The following is an 18131-nucleotide window of genomic DNA, read 5'->3' as shown; positions in this document are numbered from 1 at the left end:
GGAGGAGGCTGTAGTGTAAGGAGGGGGGGAGGAGGCTGTAGTGTAAGGAGGGGGGGAGGAGGCTGTAGTGTAAGGAGGGGGAGGAGGAGGCTGTAGTGTAAGGAGGGGGAGGAGGAGGCTGTAGTGTAAGGAGGGGGAGGAGGAGGCTGTAGTGTAAGGAGGGGGAGGAGGAGGCTGTAGTGTAAGGAGGGGGAGGAGGAGGCTGTAGTGTAAGGAGGGGGAGGAGGAGGCTGTAGTGTAAGGAGGGGGAGGAGGAGGCTGTAGTGTAAGGAGGGGGAGGAGGAGGCTGTAGTGTAAGGAGGGGGAGGAGGAGGCTGTAGTGTAAGGAGGGGGAGGAGGAGGCTGTAGTGTAAGGAGGGGGAGGAGGAGGCTGTAGTGTAAGGAGGGGGAGGAGGAGGCTGTAGTGTAAGGAGGGGGAGGAGGAGGCTGTAGTGTAAGGAGGGGGAGGAGGAGGCTGTAGTGTAAGGAGGGGGAGGAGGAGGCTGTAGTGTAAGGAGGGGGGGAGGAGGCTGTAGTGTAAGGAGGGGGGCGGGAGGCTGTAGGTGGTCAGTTAATCTAATTTCCGCCATATTGTTCTCATAGGTGACACCTGTCAGAAGGCGGACCCCTGCGCCTCCAATCCGTGCGCCAATGGCGGGACCTGCGTCTCCTTTGACTCGCAGTACGTGTGTAAATGTCCGGAGGGATTCCATGGGGAGACGTGTAAACTGGATGTCAATGAGTGTAAGCAGAGCCCCTGTAAGAACGGCGGAGTGTGCGTCAACGAGTTCGGCTCCTTCTACTGCAAGTGCAAGAGCCGCTTCACCGGAAACTTCTGTGAGGTCCCCTACGTGCCGTGTAACCCGTCTCCCTGCCAAAATGGCGGCACCTGCCGGCAAACGGACGACACCTCCTATGAGTGCACCTGCCTGCCAGGTAAGTCCAGACACCATGGTCCCTTCAGCGCCCCCTCTGTCCTGACAGATCTTGCATGGGGTGGTGGTGGGGGGGCTCAGCAACAATCCTGCATGTACTCTGATGTATAGGGGGGGTCCCAAGGCTGCGGGCCTCTGTATGCCCTTGGAGGACCCCTACATTTTGGGTTATACTGATAAGAGGAGTGGGGGTCCTCCTGATGTTGTGCTCCCGGGGGTCCTCTGTTTTAGAATACTGATGAGGAGTGGGGATCCTCTGTATGTTGTATAATACTGATGAGAGGAGTGGGGGTTCCCCCTTATGTTGTGCTCTTCGGGGGTCCTCTGTGTTGTTTAATACTGATGAGGAGTGGGGGTCCTCCTTATGTTGGGCCCTCTGTGGTCGGGGTCCCTTATGTTGGGCCCTCTGTGGTCGGGGTCCCTTATGTTGGGCCCTCTGTGGTCGGGGTCCCTTATGTTGGGCCCTCTGTGGTCGGGGTCCCTTATGTTGGGCCCTCTGTGGTCGGGGTCCCTTATGTTGGGCCCTCTGGTCGGGGTCGTCCCTTTTGTTGGGCCCTCTGTGGTCGGGGTCCTCCTTATGTTGGGCCCTCTGTAGACGGGGTCCTCCTCATGTTGGGCCCTCTGTGGTCGGGGTCCTCCTCATGTTGGGCCCTCTGTGGTCGGGGCCCTCCTTATGTTGGGCCCTCTGTGTTCAGGGTCCCTTATGTTGAGCCCTCTGTGGTCGGGGTCCCCCTTATGTTGGGCCCTCTGTGGTCGGGGTCCCCCTTATGTTGGGCCCTCTGTGGTCGGGGTCCCTTATGTTGGGCCCTCTGTGGTCGGGGTCCCTTTTGTTGGGCCCTCTGTGGTCGGGGTCCCTTTTGTTGGGCCCTCTGTGGTCGGGGTCCCTTTTGTTGGGCCCTCTGTGGTCGGGGTCCCTTTTGTTGGGCCCTCTGTGGTCGGGGTCCCTTTTGTTGGGCCCTCTGTGGTCGGGGTCCCTTTTGTTGGGCCCTCTGTGGTCGGGGTCCCTTATGTTGGGCCCTCTGTGGTCGGGGTCCCTTATGTTGGGCCCTCTGTAGGCGGGGTCCCTTATGTTGGGCCCTCTGTGGTCGGGGTCCCTTTTGTTGGGCCCTCTGTGGTCGGGGTCCCTTTTGTTGGGCCCTCTGTGGTCGGGGTCCCTTTTGTTGGGCCCTCTGTGGTCGGGGTCCCTTTTGTTGGGCCCTCTGTGGTCGGGGTCCCTTTTGTTGGGCCCTCTGTGGTCGGGGTCCCTTTTGTTGGGCCTTCTGTGGTCGGGGTCCCTTTTGTTGGGCCCTCTGTGGTCGGGGTCCCTTTTGTTGGGCCCTCTGTGGTCGGGGTCCCTTATGTTGGGCCCTCTGTAGGCGGGGTCCCTTATGTTGGGCCCTCTGTAGGCGGGGTCCCTTATGTTGGGCCCTCTGTGGTCGGGGTCCCTTATGTTGGGCCCTCTGTGGTCGGGGTCCCTTATGTTGGGCCCACTGTCGGCGGGGTCCCTTTTGTTGGGCCCTCTGTGGTCGGGGTCCCTTTTGTTGGGCCCTCTGTAGGCAGGGTCCCTTATGTTGGGCCCTCTGTGGTCGGGGTCCCTTATGTTGGGCCCTCTGTGGTCGGGGTCCCTTATGTTGGGCCCTCTGTGGTCGGGGTCCCTTATGTTGGGCCCTCTGTGGTCGGGGTCCCTTATGTTGGGCCCTCTGTGGTCGGGGTCCCTTATGTTGGGCCCTCTGTGGTCGGGGTCCCTTATGTCGGGCCCACTGTCGGCGGGGTCCCTTTTGTTGGGCCCTCTGTGGTCGGGGTCCCTTATGTTGGGCCCTCTGTAGGCGGGGTCCCTTATGTTGGGACCTTTGTGGTCGGGGTCCCTTATGTTGGGCCCTCTGTGGTCGGGGTCCCTTTTGTTGGGCCCTCTGTGGTCGGGGTCCCTTATGTTGGGCCCTCTGTAGGCGGGGTCCCTTATGTTGGGCCCTCTGTGGTCGGGGCCCTCCTTTTGTTGGGCCCTCTGTGGTCGGGGTCCCTTATGTTGGGCCCACTGTCGGCGGGGTCCCTTTTGTTGGGCCCTCTGTGGTCGGGGTCCCTTTTGTTGGGCCCTCTGTGGTCGGGGTCCCTTATGTTGGGCCCACTGTCGGCGGGGTCCCTTTTGTTGGGCCCTCTGTGGTCGGGGTCCCTTATGTTGGGCCCTCTGTAGGCGGGGTCCCTTATGTTGGGCCCTCTGTGGTCGGGGCCCTCCTTTTGTTGGGCCCTCTGTGGTCGGGGTCCCTTATGTTGGGCCCTCTGTAGGCGGGGTCCCTTTTGTTGGGCCCTCTGTGGTCGGGGTCCCTTATGTTGGGCCCTCTGTAGGCGGGGTCCCTTATGTTGGGCCCTCTGTGGTCGGGGCCCTCCTTTTGTTGGGCAGGATGTGTTTTCGTGGACTCAGGATGTCCTCATTTACTTTGAACTTTTGCCCCATAACAATGAATTAGATGTTTATATGATGATGGTTGCAGCGTTACAGTGTGTCAGTGCAGCCTTAAAGGAGGGAGCCTCCAGCCTCTGCTAACTACAACTCCCAGCATAACCAGACAGCCTGAGCCTTCTGCTGGGGGCCCCTGATCTGGAGCCTCCGCTGCTCGTGCTTCTTAGAGGGCAGCAGAAGTGCGATTGCTGATCTGGGGGGACCGGATGTGATCAGTGGCGGCTCCAGTCGTCTCTTGTGTAATGTCGGATCCACAGGTCATGACCTCACGAGGTCACATGTCACCGACCTAAAACAGGAAACGGCAACAACACAAAGCGGAAGTTATATCTGACCCCCCCCCCCCACAGGAAGTGAGAAAAATATGTGAACCCCTGTGTGATAGGGAGCGCTGATCCTTACTGTATAATAGGCAGCGCTGATCCTTACTGTATAATAGGGAGCGCTGATCCTTACTGTATATAGACTGTGTATAATAGGCAGCGCTGATCCTTACTGTATATAGACTGTATAATAGGCAGCGCTGATCCTTACTGTATATAGACTGTATAATAGGGAGCGCTGATCCTTACTGTATATAGACTGTATAATAGGGAGCGCTGATCCTTACTGTATATAGACTGTATAATAGGGAGCGCTGATCCTTACTGTATATAGACTGTATAATAGGGAGCGCTGATCCTTACTGTATAATAGGCAGCGCTGATCCTTACTGTATATAGACTGTATAATAGGGAGCGCTGATCCTTACTGTATAATAGGGAGCGCTGATCCTTACTGTATAATAGGCAGCGCTGATCCTTACTGTATATAGACTGTATAATAGGGAGCGCTGATCCTTACTGTATAATAGGGAGCGCTGATCCTTACTGTATAGACTGTGTATGATGTGATAGGGAGCGCTGATCCTTACTGTATGCTGTGTATGATGTGATAGGGAGCGCTGATCCTTACTGTATATAGACTGTGTATGATGTGATAGGGAGCGCTGATCCTTACTGTATATAGACTGTGTATGATGGGGATCGCTGATCCTTACTGTATAGACTGTGTATGATGGGGAGCCCTGATCCTTACTGTATAGACTATACAGTAAGGATCAGCGCTCCCTATTATACAGTCTATACAGTAAGGATCAGGGCTCCCCATCATACACAGTCTATACAGTAAGGATCAGCGATCCCCATCATACACAGTCTATATACAGTAAGGATCAGCGCTCCCTATCACATCATACACAGTCTATATACAGTAAGGATCAGCGCTCCCTATCACATCATACACAGCATACAGTAAGGATCAGCGCTCCCTATCACATCATACAGTCTATACAGTAAGGATCAGCGCTCCCTATTATACAGTAAGGATCAGCGCTCCCTATTATACAGTCTATATACAGTAAGGATCAGCGCTGCCTATTATACAGTAAGGATCAGCGCTCCCTATTATACAGTAAGGATCAGCGCTCCCTATTATACAGTCTATATACAGTAAGGATCAGCGCTCCCTATTATACAGACTGTATAATAGGGAGCGCTGATCCTTACTGTATATAGACTGTGTATGATGTGATAGGGAGCGCTGATCCTTACTGTACATAGACTGTGTATGATGTGATAGGGAGCGCTGATCCTTACTGTATATAGACTGTGTATGATGTGATGGGGAGCACTGATCCTTACTGTATATAGACTGTGTATGATGGGGAGCACTGATCCTTACTGTATAGACTGTATAATAGGGAGCGCTGATCCTTACTGTATATAGACTGTGTATGATGTGATAGGGAGCACTGATCCTTACTTTATATAGACTGTGTATAATAGGGAGCGCTGATCCTTACTGTATATAGACTGTGTATGATGTGATAGGGAGCGCTGATCCTTACTGTATATAGACTGTGCATGATGTATGATAGGGAGCGCTGATCCTTACTGTATATAGACTGTGTATGATGGGGATCGCTGATCCTTACTGTATATAGACTGTGTATGATGGGGAGCGCTGATCCTTACTGTATATAGACTGTATAATAGGGAGCGCTGATCCTTACTGTATATAGACTGTGTATGATAGGGAGCACTGATCCTTACTGTATAGACTGTATAATAGGGAGCGCTGATCCTTACTGTATATAGACTGTGTATGATAGGGAGCGCTGATCCTTACTGCATATAGACTGTGTATGATGGGGAGCGCTGATCCTTACTGTATATAGACTGTGTATGATGGGGAGCACTGATCCTTACTGTATAGACTGTATAATAGGGAGCGCTGATCCTTACTGTATATAGACTGTGTATTATAGGGAGCGCTGATCCTTACTGCATATAGACTGTGTATGATGGGGAGCGCTGATCCTTACTGTATATAGACTGTGTATGATAGGGAGCGCTGATCCTTACTGCATATAGACTGTGTATGATGGGGAGCGCTGATCCTTACTGTATATAGACTGTGTATGATGGGGATCGCTGATCCTTACTGTATATAGACTGTGTATGATAGGGAGCACTGATCCTTACTGTATAGACTGTATAATAGGGAGCGCTGATCCTTACTGTATATAGACTGTGTATGATGTGATAGGGAGCGCTGATCCTTACTGTATATAGACTGTGTATGATGTGATAGGGAGCGCTGATCCTTACTGTATATAGACTGTGTATGATGTGATGGGGAGCACTGATCCTTACTGTATATAGACTGTGTATGATGGGGAGCACTGATCCTTACTGTATAGACTGTGTATGATGGGGATCGCTGATCCTTACTGTATAGACTGTATAATAGGGAGCGCTGATCCTTACTGTATAGACTGTATAATAGGGAGCGCTGATCCTTACTGTATATAGACTGTATAATAGGGAGCGCTGATCCTTACTGTATATAGACTGTGTATGATGTGATAGGGAGCACTGATCCTTACTTTATATAGACTGTGTATGATAGGGAGCGCTGATCCTTACTGTATATAGACTGTGTATGATGGGGATCGCTGATCCTTACTGTATATAGACTGTGTATGATGGGGAGCGCTGATCCTTACTGTATATAGACTGTGTATGATGTGATAGGGAGCGCTGATCGTTACTGTATAGACTGTATAATAGGGAGCGCTGATCCTTACTGTATATAGACTGTGTATGATGTGATAGGGAGCGCTGATCCTTACTGTATATAGACTGTGTATGATGTGATGGGGAGCACTGATCCTTACTGTATATAGACTGTGTATGATGGGGAGCACTGATCCTTACTGTATAGACTGTATAATAGGGAGCGCTGATCCTTACTGTATATAGACTGTGTATGATGTGATAGGGAGCACTGATCCTTACTTTATATAGACTGTGTATAATAGGGAGCGCTGATCCTTACTGTATATAGACTGTGTATGATGTGATAGGGAGCGCTGATCCTTACTGTATATAGACTGTGCATGATGTATGATAGGGAGCGCTGATCCTTACTGTATATAGACTGTGTATGATGGGGATCGCTGATCCTTACTGTATATAGACTGTGTATGATGGGGAGCGCTGATCCTTACTGTATATAGACTGTATAATAGGGAGCGCTGATCCTTACTGTATATAGACTGTGTATGATAGGGAGCACTGATCCTTACTGTATAGACTGTATAATAGGGAGCGCTGATCCTTACTGTATATAGACTGTGTATGATAGGGAGCGCTGATCCTTACTGCATATAGACTGTGTATGATGGGGAGCGCTGATCCTTACTGTATATAGACTGTGTATGATAGGGAGCGCTGATCCTTACTGCATATAGACTGTGTATGATGGGGAGCGCTGATCCTTACTGTATATAGACTGTGTATGATGGGGATCGCTGATCCTTACTGTATATAGACTGTGTATGATAGGGAGCACTGATCCTTACTGTATAGACTGTATAATAGGGAGCGCTGATCCTTACTGTATATAGACTGTGTATGATGTGATAGGGAGCGCTGATCCTTACTGTATATAGACTGTGTATGATGTGATAGGGAGCGCTGATCCTTACTGTATATAGACTGTGTATGATGTGATGGGGAGCACTGATCCTTACTGTATATAGACTGTGTATGATGGGGAGCACTGATCCTTACTGTATAGACTGTGTATGATGGGGATCGCTGATCCTTACTGTATAGACTGTATAATAGGGAGCGCTGATCCTTACTGTATAGACTGTATAATAGGGAGCGCTGATCCTTACTGTATATAGACTGTATAATAGGGAGCGCTGATCCTTACTGTATATAGACTGTGTATGATGTGATAGGGAGCACTGATCCTTACTTTATATAGACTGTGTATGATAGGGAGCGCTGATCCTTACTGTATATAGACTGTGTATGATGGGGATCGCTGATCCTTACTGTATATAGACTGTGTATGATGGGGAGCGCTGATCCTTACTGTATATAGACTGTATAATAGGGAGCGCTGATCCTTACTTTATATAGACTGTGTATGATAGGGAGCACTGATCCTTACTGTATAGACTGTATAATAGGGAGCGCTGATCCTTACTGTATATAGACTGTGTATGATAGGGAGCGCTGATCCTTACTGCATATAGACTGTGTATGATGGGGAGCGCTGATCCTTACTGTATATAGACTGTGTATGATGGGAGCGCTGATCCTTACTGTATATAGACTGTGTATGATGGGGAGCGCTGATCCTTACTGTATATAGACTGTGTATGATGGGGATCGCTGATCCTTACTGTATATAGACTGTGTATGATAGGGAGCACTGATCCTTACTGTATAGACTGTATAATAGGGAGCGCTGATCCTTACTGTATATAGACTGTGTATGATGGGGAACGCTGATCCTTACTGTATATAGACTGTGTATGATAGGGAGCACTGATCCTTACTGTATAGACTGTATAATAGGGAGCGCTGATCCTTACTGTATATAGACTGTGTATGATGTGATAGGGAGCGCTGATCCTTACTGTATATAGACTGTGTATGATGTGATAGGGAGCGCTGATCCTTACTGTATATAGACTGTGTATGATAGGGAGCGCTGATCCTTACTGTATAGACTGTGTATGATGTATAATAGGGAGCGCTGATCCTTACTGTATATAGACTGTGTATGATGTGATAGGGAGCACTGATCCTTACTGTATATAGACTGTGTATGATGTGATAGGGAGCACTGATCCTTACTGTATATAGACTGTGTATGATGTGATAGGGAGCGCTGATCCTTACTGTATATAGACTGTATAATAGGGAGCACTGATCCTTACTGTATAGACTGTGTATGATGTGATAGGGAGCGCTGATCCTTACTGTATGCTGTGTATGATGTGATAGGGAGCGCTGATCCTTACTGTATATAGACTGTGTAATAGGGAGCACTGATCCTTACTGTATATAGACTGTGTATGATGTGATAGGGAGCGCTGATCCTTACTGTATATAGACTGTGTATAATAGGGAGCGCTGATCCTTACTGTATATAGACTGTGTATGATGTGATAGGGAGCGCTGATCCTTACTGTATATAGACTGTGTATGATGTGATAGGGAGCACTGATCCTTACTGTATATAGACTGTGTATGATGTGATAGGGAGCGCTGATCCTTACTGTATATAGACTGTGTATGATGTGATAGGGAGCGCTGATCCTTACTGTATATAGACTGTGTATGATGTGATAGGGAGCGCTGATCCTTACTGTATATAGACTGTGTATGATGTGATAGGGAGCACTGATCCTTACTGTATAGACTGTATGATAGGGAGTGCTGATCCTTACTGTATATAGACTGCGTATGATGTATGATAGGGAGCGCTGATCCTTACTGTATATAGACTGTGTATGATGTATAATAGGGAGCGCTGATCCTTACTGTATATAGACTGTGTATGATGGGGAGCGCTGATCCTTACTGTATATAGACTGTGTATGATAGGGAGCACTGATCCTTACTGTATAGACTGTATAATAGGGAGTGCTGATCCTTACTGTATATAGACTGCGTATGATGTATGATAAGGAGCGCTGATCCTTACTGTATATAGACTGTGTATGATGTGATAGGGAGCGCTGATCCTTACTGTATAGACTGTATAATAGGGAGCGCTGATCCTTACTGTATATAATAGGGAGCGCTGATCCTTCCTGTATAAAGACTGTGCATGATAGGGAGCGCTGATCGTTACTGTATAGACGGTATAATAGGGAGCGCTGATCCTTACTGTGTATAGACTGTGTATGATGGGGAGCGCTGATCCTTACTGTATATAGACAGTGCATGATGTATGATAGGGAGCGCTGATCCTTACTGTATATAGACTGTATAATGGGGAGCGCTGATCCTTACTGTATATAGACTGTGTATGATGTATGATAGGGAGCGCTGATCCTTACTGTGTATGATGGGGAGCGCTGATCCTTACTGTATATAGACTGTGTATGATGGGGAGCGCTGATCCTTACTGTATATAGACTGTGTATGATAGGGAGCGCTGATCCTTACTGTATAGACTGTATAATAGGGAGCGCTGATCCTTACTGTATATAGACTATGTATGATAGGGAGCGCTGATCCTTACTGTATATAGACTGTGTATGATAGGGAGCGCTGATCCTTACTGTATATAGACTGTGTGTGATAGGGAGCGCTGATCCTTACTGTATATAGACTGTGTGTGATAGGGAGCGCTGATCCTTACTCCCCACTGTTGGGAGTCGTGGCTCGGACTTTCTGTTCTGTTCTCCAGTCTTGATTGAGCTGCCGGCGTCTCTGTCAGATTTCCTGCCCCGTTTTCCTGGTTGCTTGGTGAATCCTCTGCGTTCTCTCCTTCCTCTGTGTAAATTCCGGTAAACATTAACCCATTGGGCTCTTTGAAGCCGCCCGGGTTTTATGGGCCTGTGGAGCAGGTGTCTGAGCCGCACATCAGGCCGGGACATTTTATCACAGATCTGAGAGATGAAAGAGCAGATCACGTGATCCAGGGTGCGTGCACGGCGGCTGGCGGTGGGGCGGGCCGCGCTCCCACACACCTGGATTATTGCCGCCTTTTATTGATCGTCCTCTGACTTTACGATTCGGTTATAACCGGACGGCGCTGCCAGCAGATTTAGAAACACTTTCGGAGAGACTTTGTTTCTTGTTGTTGGATAAACACTGAGGGATCGGATTACAGCACGGCTGCCAGCAATGTTGTCACTGTAAACACGACCCGCTCCTGACATTGTTCACATTGCATTCCTATATCGGCCCCGTGGCTGAGGCGAAGCGTTGGCGTCCTGGCCCCCCGGGCTGTGCCGTAGGCTCGGCCACTGTTTGCAGCTCTTATCAGATGTATCTGTAAATAAAGCGTTGTGATTTATGGTGCCGCCTGCGTTCCCACCCTCCAGTCTATGAATGGAGCCGACAGGTTCACACACTGCCCCGCCCCCTGATTGACCGCCCCTCCCCCTGATTGACCGCCCCTCCCCCTGATTGACCGCCCCTCCCCCTGATTGACCGCCCCGCCCCCTGATTGACCGCCCCGCCCCCTGATTGACCGCCCCACCCCCTGATTGACCGCCCCGCCCCCTGATTGACCGCCCCGCCCCCTGATTGACCGCCCCGCCCCCTGATTGACCGCCCCGCCCCCTGATTGACCATCCCGCCCCCATTGGCGCACTCACCTGCTGCCTGGACAGGAAACGGAACGATGATTTTTTTCTCACAGTAAAACTTTTTGTAACCTTTTTAAACTGTTAAAAGGATCAGTTCAGGTGTCTACATTGTAGCTGGAGGTTTGTTACAATTGTAGCCAGTTTACACAGTCACATCTAGGGCTGTCTAAATTGTCTGGATTCGGATACAACTGTAACAAACCTGCAGCTGTGAAAAGTATAGTCAGCCTAGAATGTTCGTACTCACAGCAAGCGCAGACGTTACCCTGACATGTTTTGGCCAGTATACCTCCAGCTGTTACAAAACTACAACTTCCAGCATGCCCAGACAGCCGTTGCCCGACATGCTGGGAGTTGTAGTTTTGTAACGGGTGGAGACGCCCAAGTTGGGAAACGCCTATGGTTCTCCAGCTCTTGAGAAACTACAACCCCAAGCATGCCATGACAACACAGGATGTGGGGTATGCTGGATGTTGTAGTTCCACAACAGCTTTAGAGCTAAAGGTTGGAGTCAACTGATATAATCTGTAGGGGGGGGGGGGGGGTATATTCCTCTCACATATACACCATGGACTCTATGGGGGGCTCAGGAGGAATTCAGGGGGGCAGATGTGTCTGGCAGCGGCTTTTCCCCCTCATATATACACAGTGAAATCACATTTATATTTATATATATATATATGTATATATGTGTATATATGTATGTATGTATATGGGCTAATGAATGAATAGTCGTTTTCTCTAGGGGCAGAGGTGTCTGGCAGCGGCCTATCCCCCTTATATATACGCAGTGTTCTCAGCTGTGTTTATAGTGAATGAATACTCCATACAGGGCCTATAGGAATGTCATTCTCTCCAGCAGGTGGAGGTGTCTGGCAGCGGCCTATCCCCCTTATATATGCGCAGTGTTCTCGGCTGTGTTTATAGTGAATGAATACTCCATACAGGGCCTATAGGAATGTCATTCTCTCCAGCAGGTGGAGGTGTCTGGCAGCGGCCTGTTCCCTTCACATATATAGATGTATGGGGGTTGGTGAATAGTCAGTACAGGACCTGTAGGATTGGCGTAGTCTCGCTGTACTGCGGCCCCCACATGTCGGTAGCCGGTGTAATGAGTAACTTGCCACATGTTGCCCGTGTGTAGGAGCTCCCAGCAGTCCAGCCGGCGGCAGCCATAGAAGTCGCCTATCGGCAGTTTTATGGCGCGGCCGCTCCCGACACATCAGCGCGCCCGCTTATCTTCACTTTACAAACTAAACAGATTCTTGTCTGAATGTTACTGCGAACCTGAGGAGGAACTGCTCGTATTGTGTACACCGCGCCCGCAGCGCCAAACCGGGTCACGTCACTGAGCGGTAATGTCATGCCAAAGCTGAGGAGGAACTGCTCGTATTATGTTCACCGCGCCCACTGCGCCAAACATGGTCACGTCACTGAGCGGTAATGTCATGCCAAAGCTGAGGAGGAACTGCTCGCATTGTGTACACCGCGCCTGCTGCGCCAAACCGGGTCACATGACTGAGCATTTATATCATCCTGTAACAATCAGAGAATTAGGGCATATCGCCTACACACGCCATCAGGAAGGCTGTACTGCGCGATTCTTAAGTCATCAGAACTGCGAAACCCAGAAACTGAACCTTCCCCCAATGATTTATTCTATGTTTTATGTCTTTTTTAGGATTTTCTGGTCAAAATTGTGAGGAAAATATTGATGACTGTCCAGGAAACCAGTGCAAGAACGGGGGGACCTGTGTGGACGGCGTCAACACCTACAACTGCCGCTGCTCTCCGGACTGGACCGGTACAACCGAGATATATATATTATAGGGACTGTCTGTATAGTGTTTATGTCTATCTCATATCTATCTGTCTCATATCTATCTGTCTCATATCTATCTATCTGTCTCATATCTATCTGTCTCATATCTATCTGTCTCATATCTATCTGTCTCATATCTATCTGTCTCATATCTATCTATCTATCTCATATCTATCTATCTCATATCTATCTATCTATCTCATATCTATCTCATATCTATCTGTCTCATATCTATCTATCTCCTGTCTCATATCTATCTCATATCTATCTGTCTCATATCTATCTCATATCTATCTGTCTCATATCTATCTCATATCTATCTGTCTCATATCTATCTCATATCTATCTGTCTCATATCTATCTCATATCTATCTGTCTCATATCTATCTCATATCTATCTGTCTCATATCTATCTGTCTCATATCTATCTATCTCATATCTATCTATCTCATATCTATCTATCTCATATCTATCTCATATCTATCTATCTCCTGTCTCATATCTATCTATCTCATATCTATCTATCTCCTGTCTCATATCTATCTCATATCTATCTGTCTCATATCTATCTCATATCTATCTGTCTCATATCTATCTCATATCTATCTATCTCATATCTATCTCATATCTATCTCATATCTATCTATCTCCTGTCTCATATCTATCTCATATCTATCTGTCTCATATCTATCTGTCTCATATCTATCTGTCTCATATCTATCTCATATCTATCTGTCTCATATCTATCTCATATCTATCTGTCTCATATCTATCTCATATCTATCTGTCTCATATCTATCTATCTCATATTTATCTATCTATCTCATATCTATCTATCTCATATCTATCTGTCTCATATCTATCTATCTCATATCTATCTATCTCATATCTATCTATCTATCTCATATCTATCTCATATCTATCTCATATCTATCTATCTATCTATCTATCTATCTATCTATCTATCTATCTATCTATCTATCTATCTATCTCATATCTATCTATCTCATATCTATCTATCTCATATCTATCTGTCTCATATCTATCTATCTATCTCATATCTATCTGTCTCATATCTATCTCCTGTCTCATATCTATCTGTCTCATATCTATCTATCTCATATCTATCTGTCTCTTATCTACCTATCTGTCTCTTATCTACCTGTCTGTCTCTTGTCTGTCTGTCTGTCTGTCTCTTGTCTGCCTGCCTGTCTCTTGTCTGTCTGTCTGTCTCTTGTCTGTCTGTCTGTCTCTTGTCTATCTGTCTCTTGTCTGTCTGTCTGTCTCTTGTCTGTCTGTCTGTCTCTTGTCTGTCTGTCTGTCTCTTGTCTGCCTGTCTGTCTCTTGTCTGCCTGTCTGTCTCGTACCTGTCTGCCTGTCTGTCTCGTACCTGTCTGCCTGTCTGTCTCGTACCTGTCTGCCTGTCTGTCTCGTACCTGTCTGCCTGTCTGTCTCTTGTCTGTCTGTCTCTTGTCTGTCTCGTACCTGTCTGTCTGTCTCGTACCTGTCTGTCTCATATCTATCTGTTTCTCCGCTCACAGGTCAGTACTGCACTGAAGACGTGTGATGAGTGCCAGCTGATGCCCAACGCTTGTCAGAACGGCGGCACCTGCCACAACACCCACGGAGGATACAATTGTGTCTGTGGTGAACGGCTGGACCGGCGAGGACTGCAGCGGAGGAACATCGATGACTGCGCCAATGCAGCGTGTAACAGCGGCGCCACCTGCCACGAACCGGGGTAGCGTCCTTCTACTGCGAGTGCCCGCACGGCCGTAACAGGTGAGAACAGATTGCCGGGGATTGGGGGGGATTGCTTTCCCTAGAGCCATAGTCTCCTGACTTTACTCCGGGCATGCTGGGAGTTGTAGTTTAGCAACAGCTGCTCAGTTATAAACCCATTCCCATAATACCCTCCCCCACATCTGTCATCCATTACAGGCCTTCTGTGTCACCTGGACGACGCTTGTATCAGCAACCCCTGCAACGAGGGCTCCAACTGCGATACCAACCCTGTGAATGGCAAAGCCATCTGTACCTGCCCCTCGGGGTTACAACGGGCCTGCCTGCAACTACGACGTGGACGAGTGTTCTCTGGGTAAGAGCCCATCACCCACTCTCAACTGACAGTTGTAGTTTTGCAACAGCTGGAGGCACTTTGGTTGGGAGACACTACTTTTAGAGTCTAGATGTCCAACCTGCAACATTCCAGCTTTTGCAAAACTACAACAGCTGGAGGCACACTATTTGGGAAACGCTGGCATATAACATAGAGATGGAAAAATCCCATTAACCCTTTCTTTTGACCACTCAGGTGCCAACCCTTGCGAGCACGGTGGTAAATGCATCAATACCCAGGGCTCCTTCCAGTGCAACTGCCTCCCGGGCTACACGGGGCCGCGCTGCGAGATCGACGTGAACGAGTGCCTGTCCAACCCCTGCCAGAACGACGCCACCTGCCTGGACCAGATCGGAGAGTTCCCAGTGTATCTGCATGCCAGGTGGGTCCATGACTGCTGCCCCCGCCGCCTCCTCCTCCTCCTCCTCACCCCGTTATCACGTATTAACCGTCGCTCTTCACTTTTGTCAGGTTACGAAGGGAAGTTCTGTGAAATCAACACGGACGAGTGCGCCAGCAGCCCCTGCCTGCACAACGGCCGATGCATCGATAAAATCAACGAATTCCACTGCGAGTGTCCCACAGGTGAGAGAAAAACGGATCGATAGGACGGCGCCGTCTGCCAAGGTTAATCTGCCCCGCAGGCATCTTCACCGCTGCAGGAAAATTCTCCGGCTGACGGGCAGCTCTGGATCTGTGTGTGATGGAAGGAGGAGGAGTGTATATTGCAAAACTACAACTCCCAGCATGCCCAGGCAGCATCTAGTGCAGCGAGTTCACACCCTGTGGTAGTTTTGCAACAGCTGGAGGCACCTTGGAACAATGGTCTAGACCAGTGGTCTTCAACCTGCGGACCTCCAGGTGTTGCAAAACTACAACTCCCAGCATGCCCGGACAGACGTTGGCCGTTGGCTGTCCAGGCATGCTGGGAGTTGTAGTTTTTAACATCTGGAGGTCCGCAGGTTGAAGACCACTGGTTCTAGATGCTATAGTTGCAGGCTTTCAATGCATGCTGGGAGTTGCAACAGTAGAGGAAAAACTGCTCTAGAGCAAAGCTTTTCAGTTAGTGTGCCTCCAGCTGTTGATAAATTACAACTCTGTTGGCTGTTCAGCATGCTGGGAGTTGTAGTTTTGCAACAGCTGTATGCACCCTGGTTTGCCATTGGCTGCCTGGGCATGCTGGGAGTTGTAGTTTTGCAGATGTAGATGTAGATGTTGCTTGCAAAACTACAACTCCCAGCATGCCCAGACAACCTGTGGCTGCAGTGGTGTCATCTAGTGCAGCGTTCTCCAGTTGTAGTTTTGCAACATCTGAAGAGCGGTAGGTTGGGGACCCCCCCCCCCCCCCCCCCCCCAATAATAGAAATCACTGTGTAGTCAGAGGGAAGTGATGAGGGGGCGCACGTCTTCTCTGAGTCCGTTATAGTGCAGTCCGGGCCGATACAGTCCACGTGTGCGCTAAACAGAGGAGACGCTGCTATAGGGGGAGGGCTGCAGAGATTATTGGGGGTCTTAGACCACACGCTGGAGGAGACCTCTAATCCCTAAGAAGAATGGTATGAGATGAATGGAGCGTCGGGGGCTCCTCATTCCCTGGGATTCCATGGTAACCTGGGGGACGCACGTGCTTTGTCTGGGCTTCAGAAAAGTCAGATTTAAGGTCATTATTTATGGTGTTTTTGGTCTGTAGGGCAGAGCGGGGGCGGCGGTAATGCTGGGGGGGTAGGTCAGTCAGACATACACATTGTATAGAATATAATTCCCCCCCCCCCCCCAGACCGTGATCCTTTGGATGGTTCTGCACCTGTATAGGAGACATTTCCCTTATAGGTCCATGCAGATCCAGGGCTCAGCGTTGACCCCGACCTATGTGTGATGTATTGTTTATAAATGTCTCCTGTTCTCTCCTCGGTTCAGGTTTTAACGGGCACCTGTGTCAGTACGACATCGATGAGTGCGCCAGCACGCCCTGCAAAAATGGCGCCAAGTGCATGGACGGACCCAACACCTACACCTGTCAGTGCACAGAAGGTAAGTTACCGCCGGCCCCTCTGCTGGGATCTGACCAGAGGGACAAGCATGTTATTTGTCCTGCGGATTAGGCTTTTCCCCGTCCTGCACGGCGATGGATTAATGATAATAGGGCTGGAGGATGATCTGTGCGGAGCAGATGTCTGCAGAGGCCGTGTGCGGAGGGGTCGTCCTCACACAGGACCCTGAACTCCTTCCCTTTTGTGCTTTTTATCTTCTCACAAAGGAGAAAAGACGCGGGAAAAGTAGGAGGCGGCTGTAGAGGTTTTTTTTTCTTTTGCATTGAGCGGCAGCCATGATGGGACGATGACATGAGCCGCCGGGGGGACAATGTGTCTATTGTTACTGCAGAGATGAATAACTTCTGTAAATAACAGCGGGGCGCGAAAATATATCCACCGAGGGCAGTCAGGGCTCCTAAGGCTGATCCCCAAACAGGACGGACGAGGCGCCTCAGCCGGGTCACAGATAAAACATCACAGTACAGGATGTAGGAAGGTGACCATGTCAGCCAATCATTAATAGGTAGATGATGATGTGCAGGGAAGAGGCACGGGGATGTAGAGGGGAGGTGCGAGCGGGTGTAGAGGGGGAGGTGCGAGCGGGTGTAGGGGGGGAGGTGCGAGCGGGTGTAGAGGGGAGGTGCGAGCGGGTGTAGAGGGGAGGTGCGAGCGGGTGTAGGGGGGAGGTGCGAGCGGGTGTAGAGGGGGAGGTGAGCGAGCGGGTGTAGGGGGGGAGGTGCGAGGCGGGTGTTGGGGGGAGGAGCGAGCGGGTGTAGGGGGGAGGAGCGAGCGGGTGTAGGGGGGAGGTGCGAGCGGGTGTAGGGGGGGAAGGTTGCGAGCGGGCGGTGTAGGGGGGGAGGTGCGAGCGGGTGTAGGGGGGAGGTGCGAGCGGGTGTAGGGGGGAGGAGCGAGCGGGTGTAGGGGGGAGGAGCGAGCGGGTGTAGGGGGGAGGTGCGAGCGGGTGTAGGGGGGGAGGTGCGAGCGGGTGTAGGGGGGAGGAGCGAGCGGGTGTAGAGGGGAGGAGCGAGCGGGTGTAGAGGGGGGAGGGGAGCGGAAGCGGGTGTAGAGGGGGAGGAGCGAGCGGGTGTAGAGGAGGTCCGGGCAGGTATATAGGGCCCGCCTCTGGTGGTCTTGTGC

General features: G+C 49.7%; 1 protein-coding gene across 1 annotated transcript in view; it reads left to right on the top strand.

Moving 5' to 3' along the window:
- Positions 1-18131, top strand: part of NOTCH1 (notch receptor 1) — a gene marked incomplete in the record, with an annotated part of 63124 nt that overhangs the window by 26362 nt on the left and 18631 nt on the right. Inside the window, 13 exon segments of the mRNA XM_056538627.1 lie at positions 583-915; positions 12702-12824; positions 14384-14406; positions 14408-14488; positions 14490-14519; positions 14522-14578; positions 14581-14618; positions 14779-14890; positions 14892-14940; positions 15157-15323; positions 15325-15343; positions 15433-15546; positions 16879-16992. Coding sequence (XP_056394602.1) covers positions 583-915; positions 12702-12824; positions 14384-14406; positions 14408-14488; positions 14490-14519; positions 14522-14578; positions 14581-14618; positions 14779-14890; positions 14892-14940; positions 15157-15323; positions 15325-15343; positions 15433-15546; positions 16879-16992 — 1260 coding nt within the window.

Source organism: Hyla sarda, chromosome 9 (genome assembly GCF_029499605.1).
Source record: "Hyla sarda isolate aHylSar1 chromosome 9, aHylSar1.hap1, whole genome shotgun sequence".
NCBI lineage: Eukaryota > Metazoa > Chordata > Amphibia > Anura > Hylidae > Hyla > Hyla sarda.
Note: the sequence above shows the minus strand (reverse complement) of the source record. Positions and strands in the feature narration are given on the sequence as shown.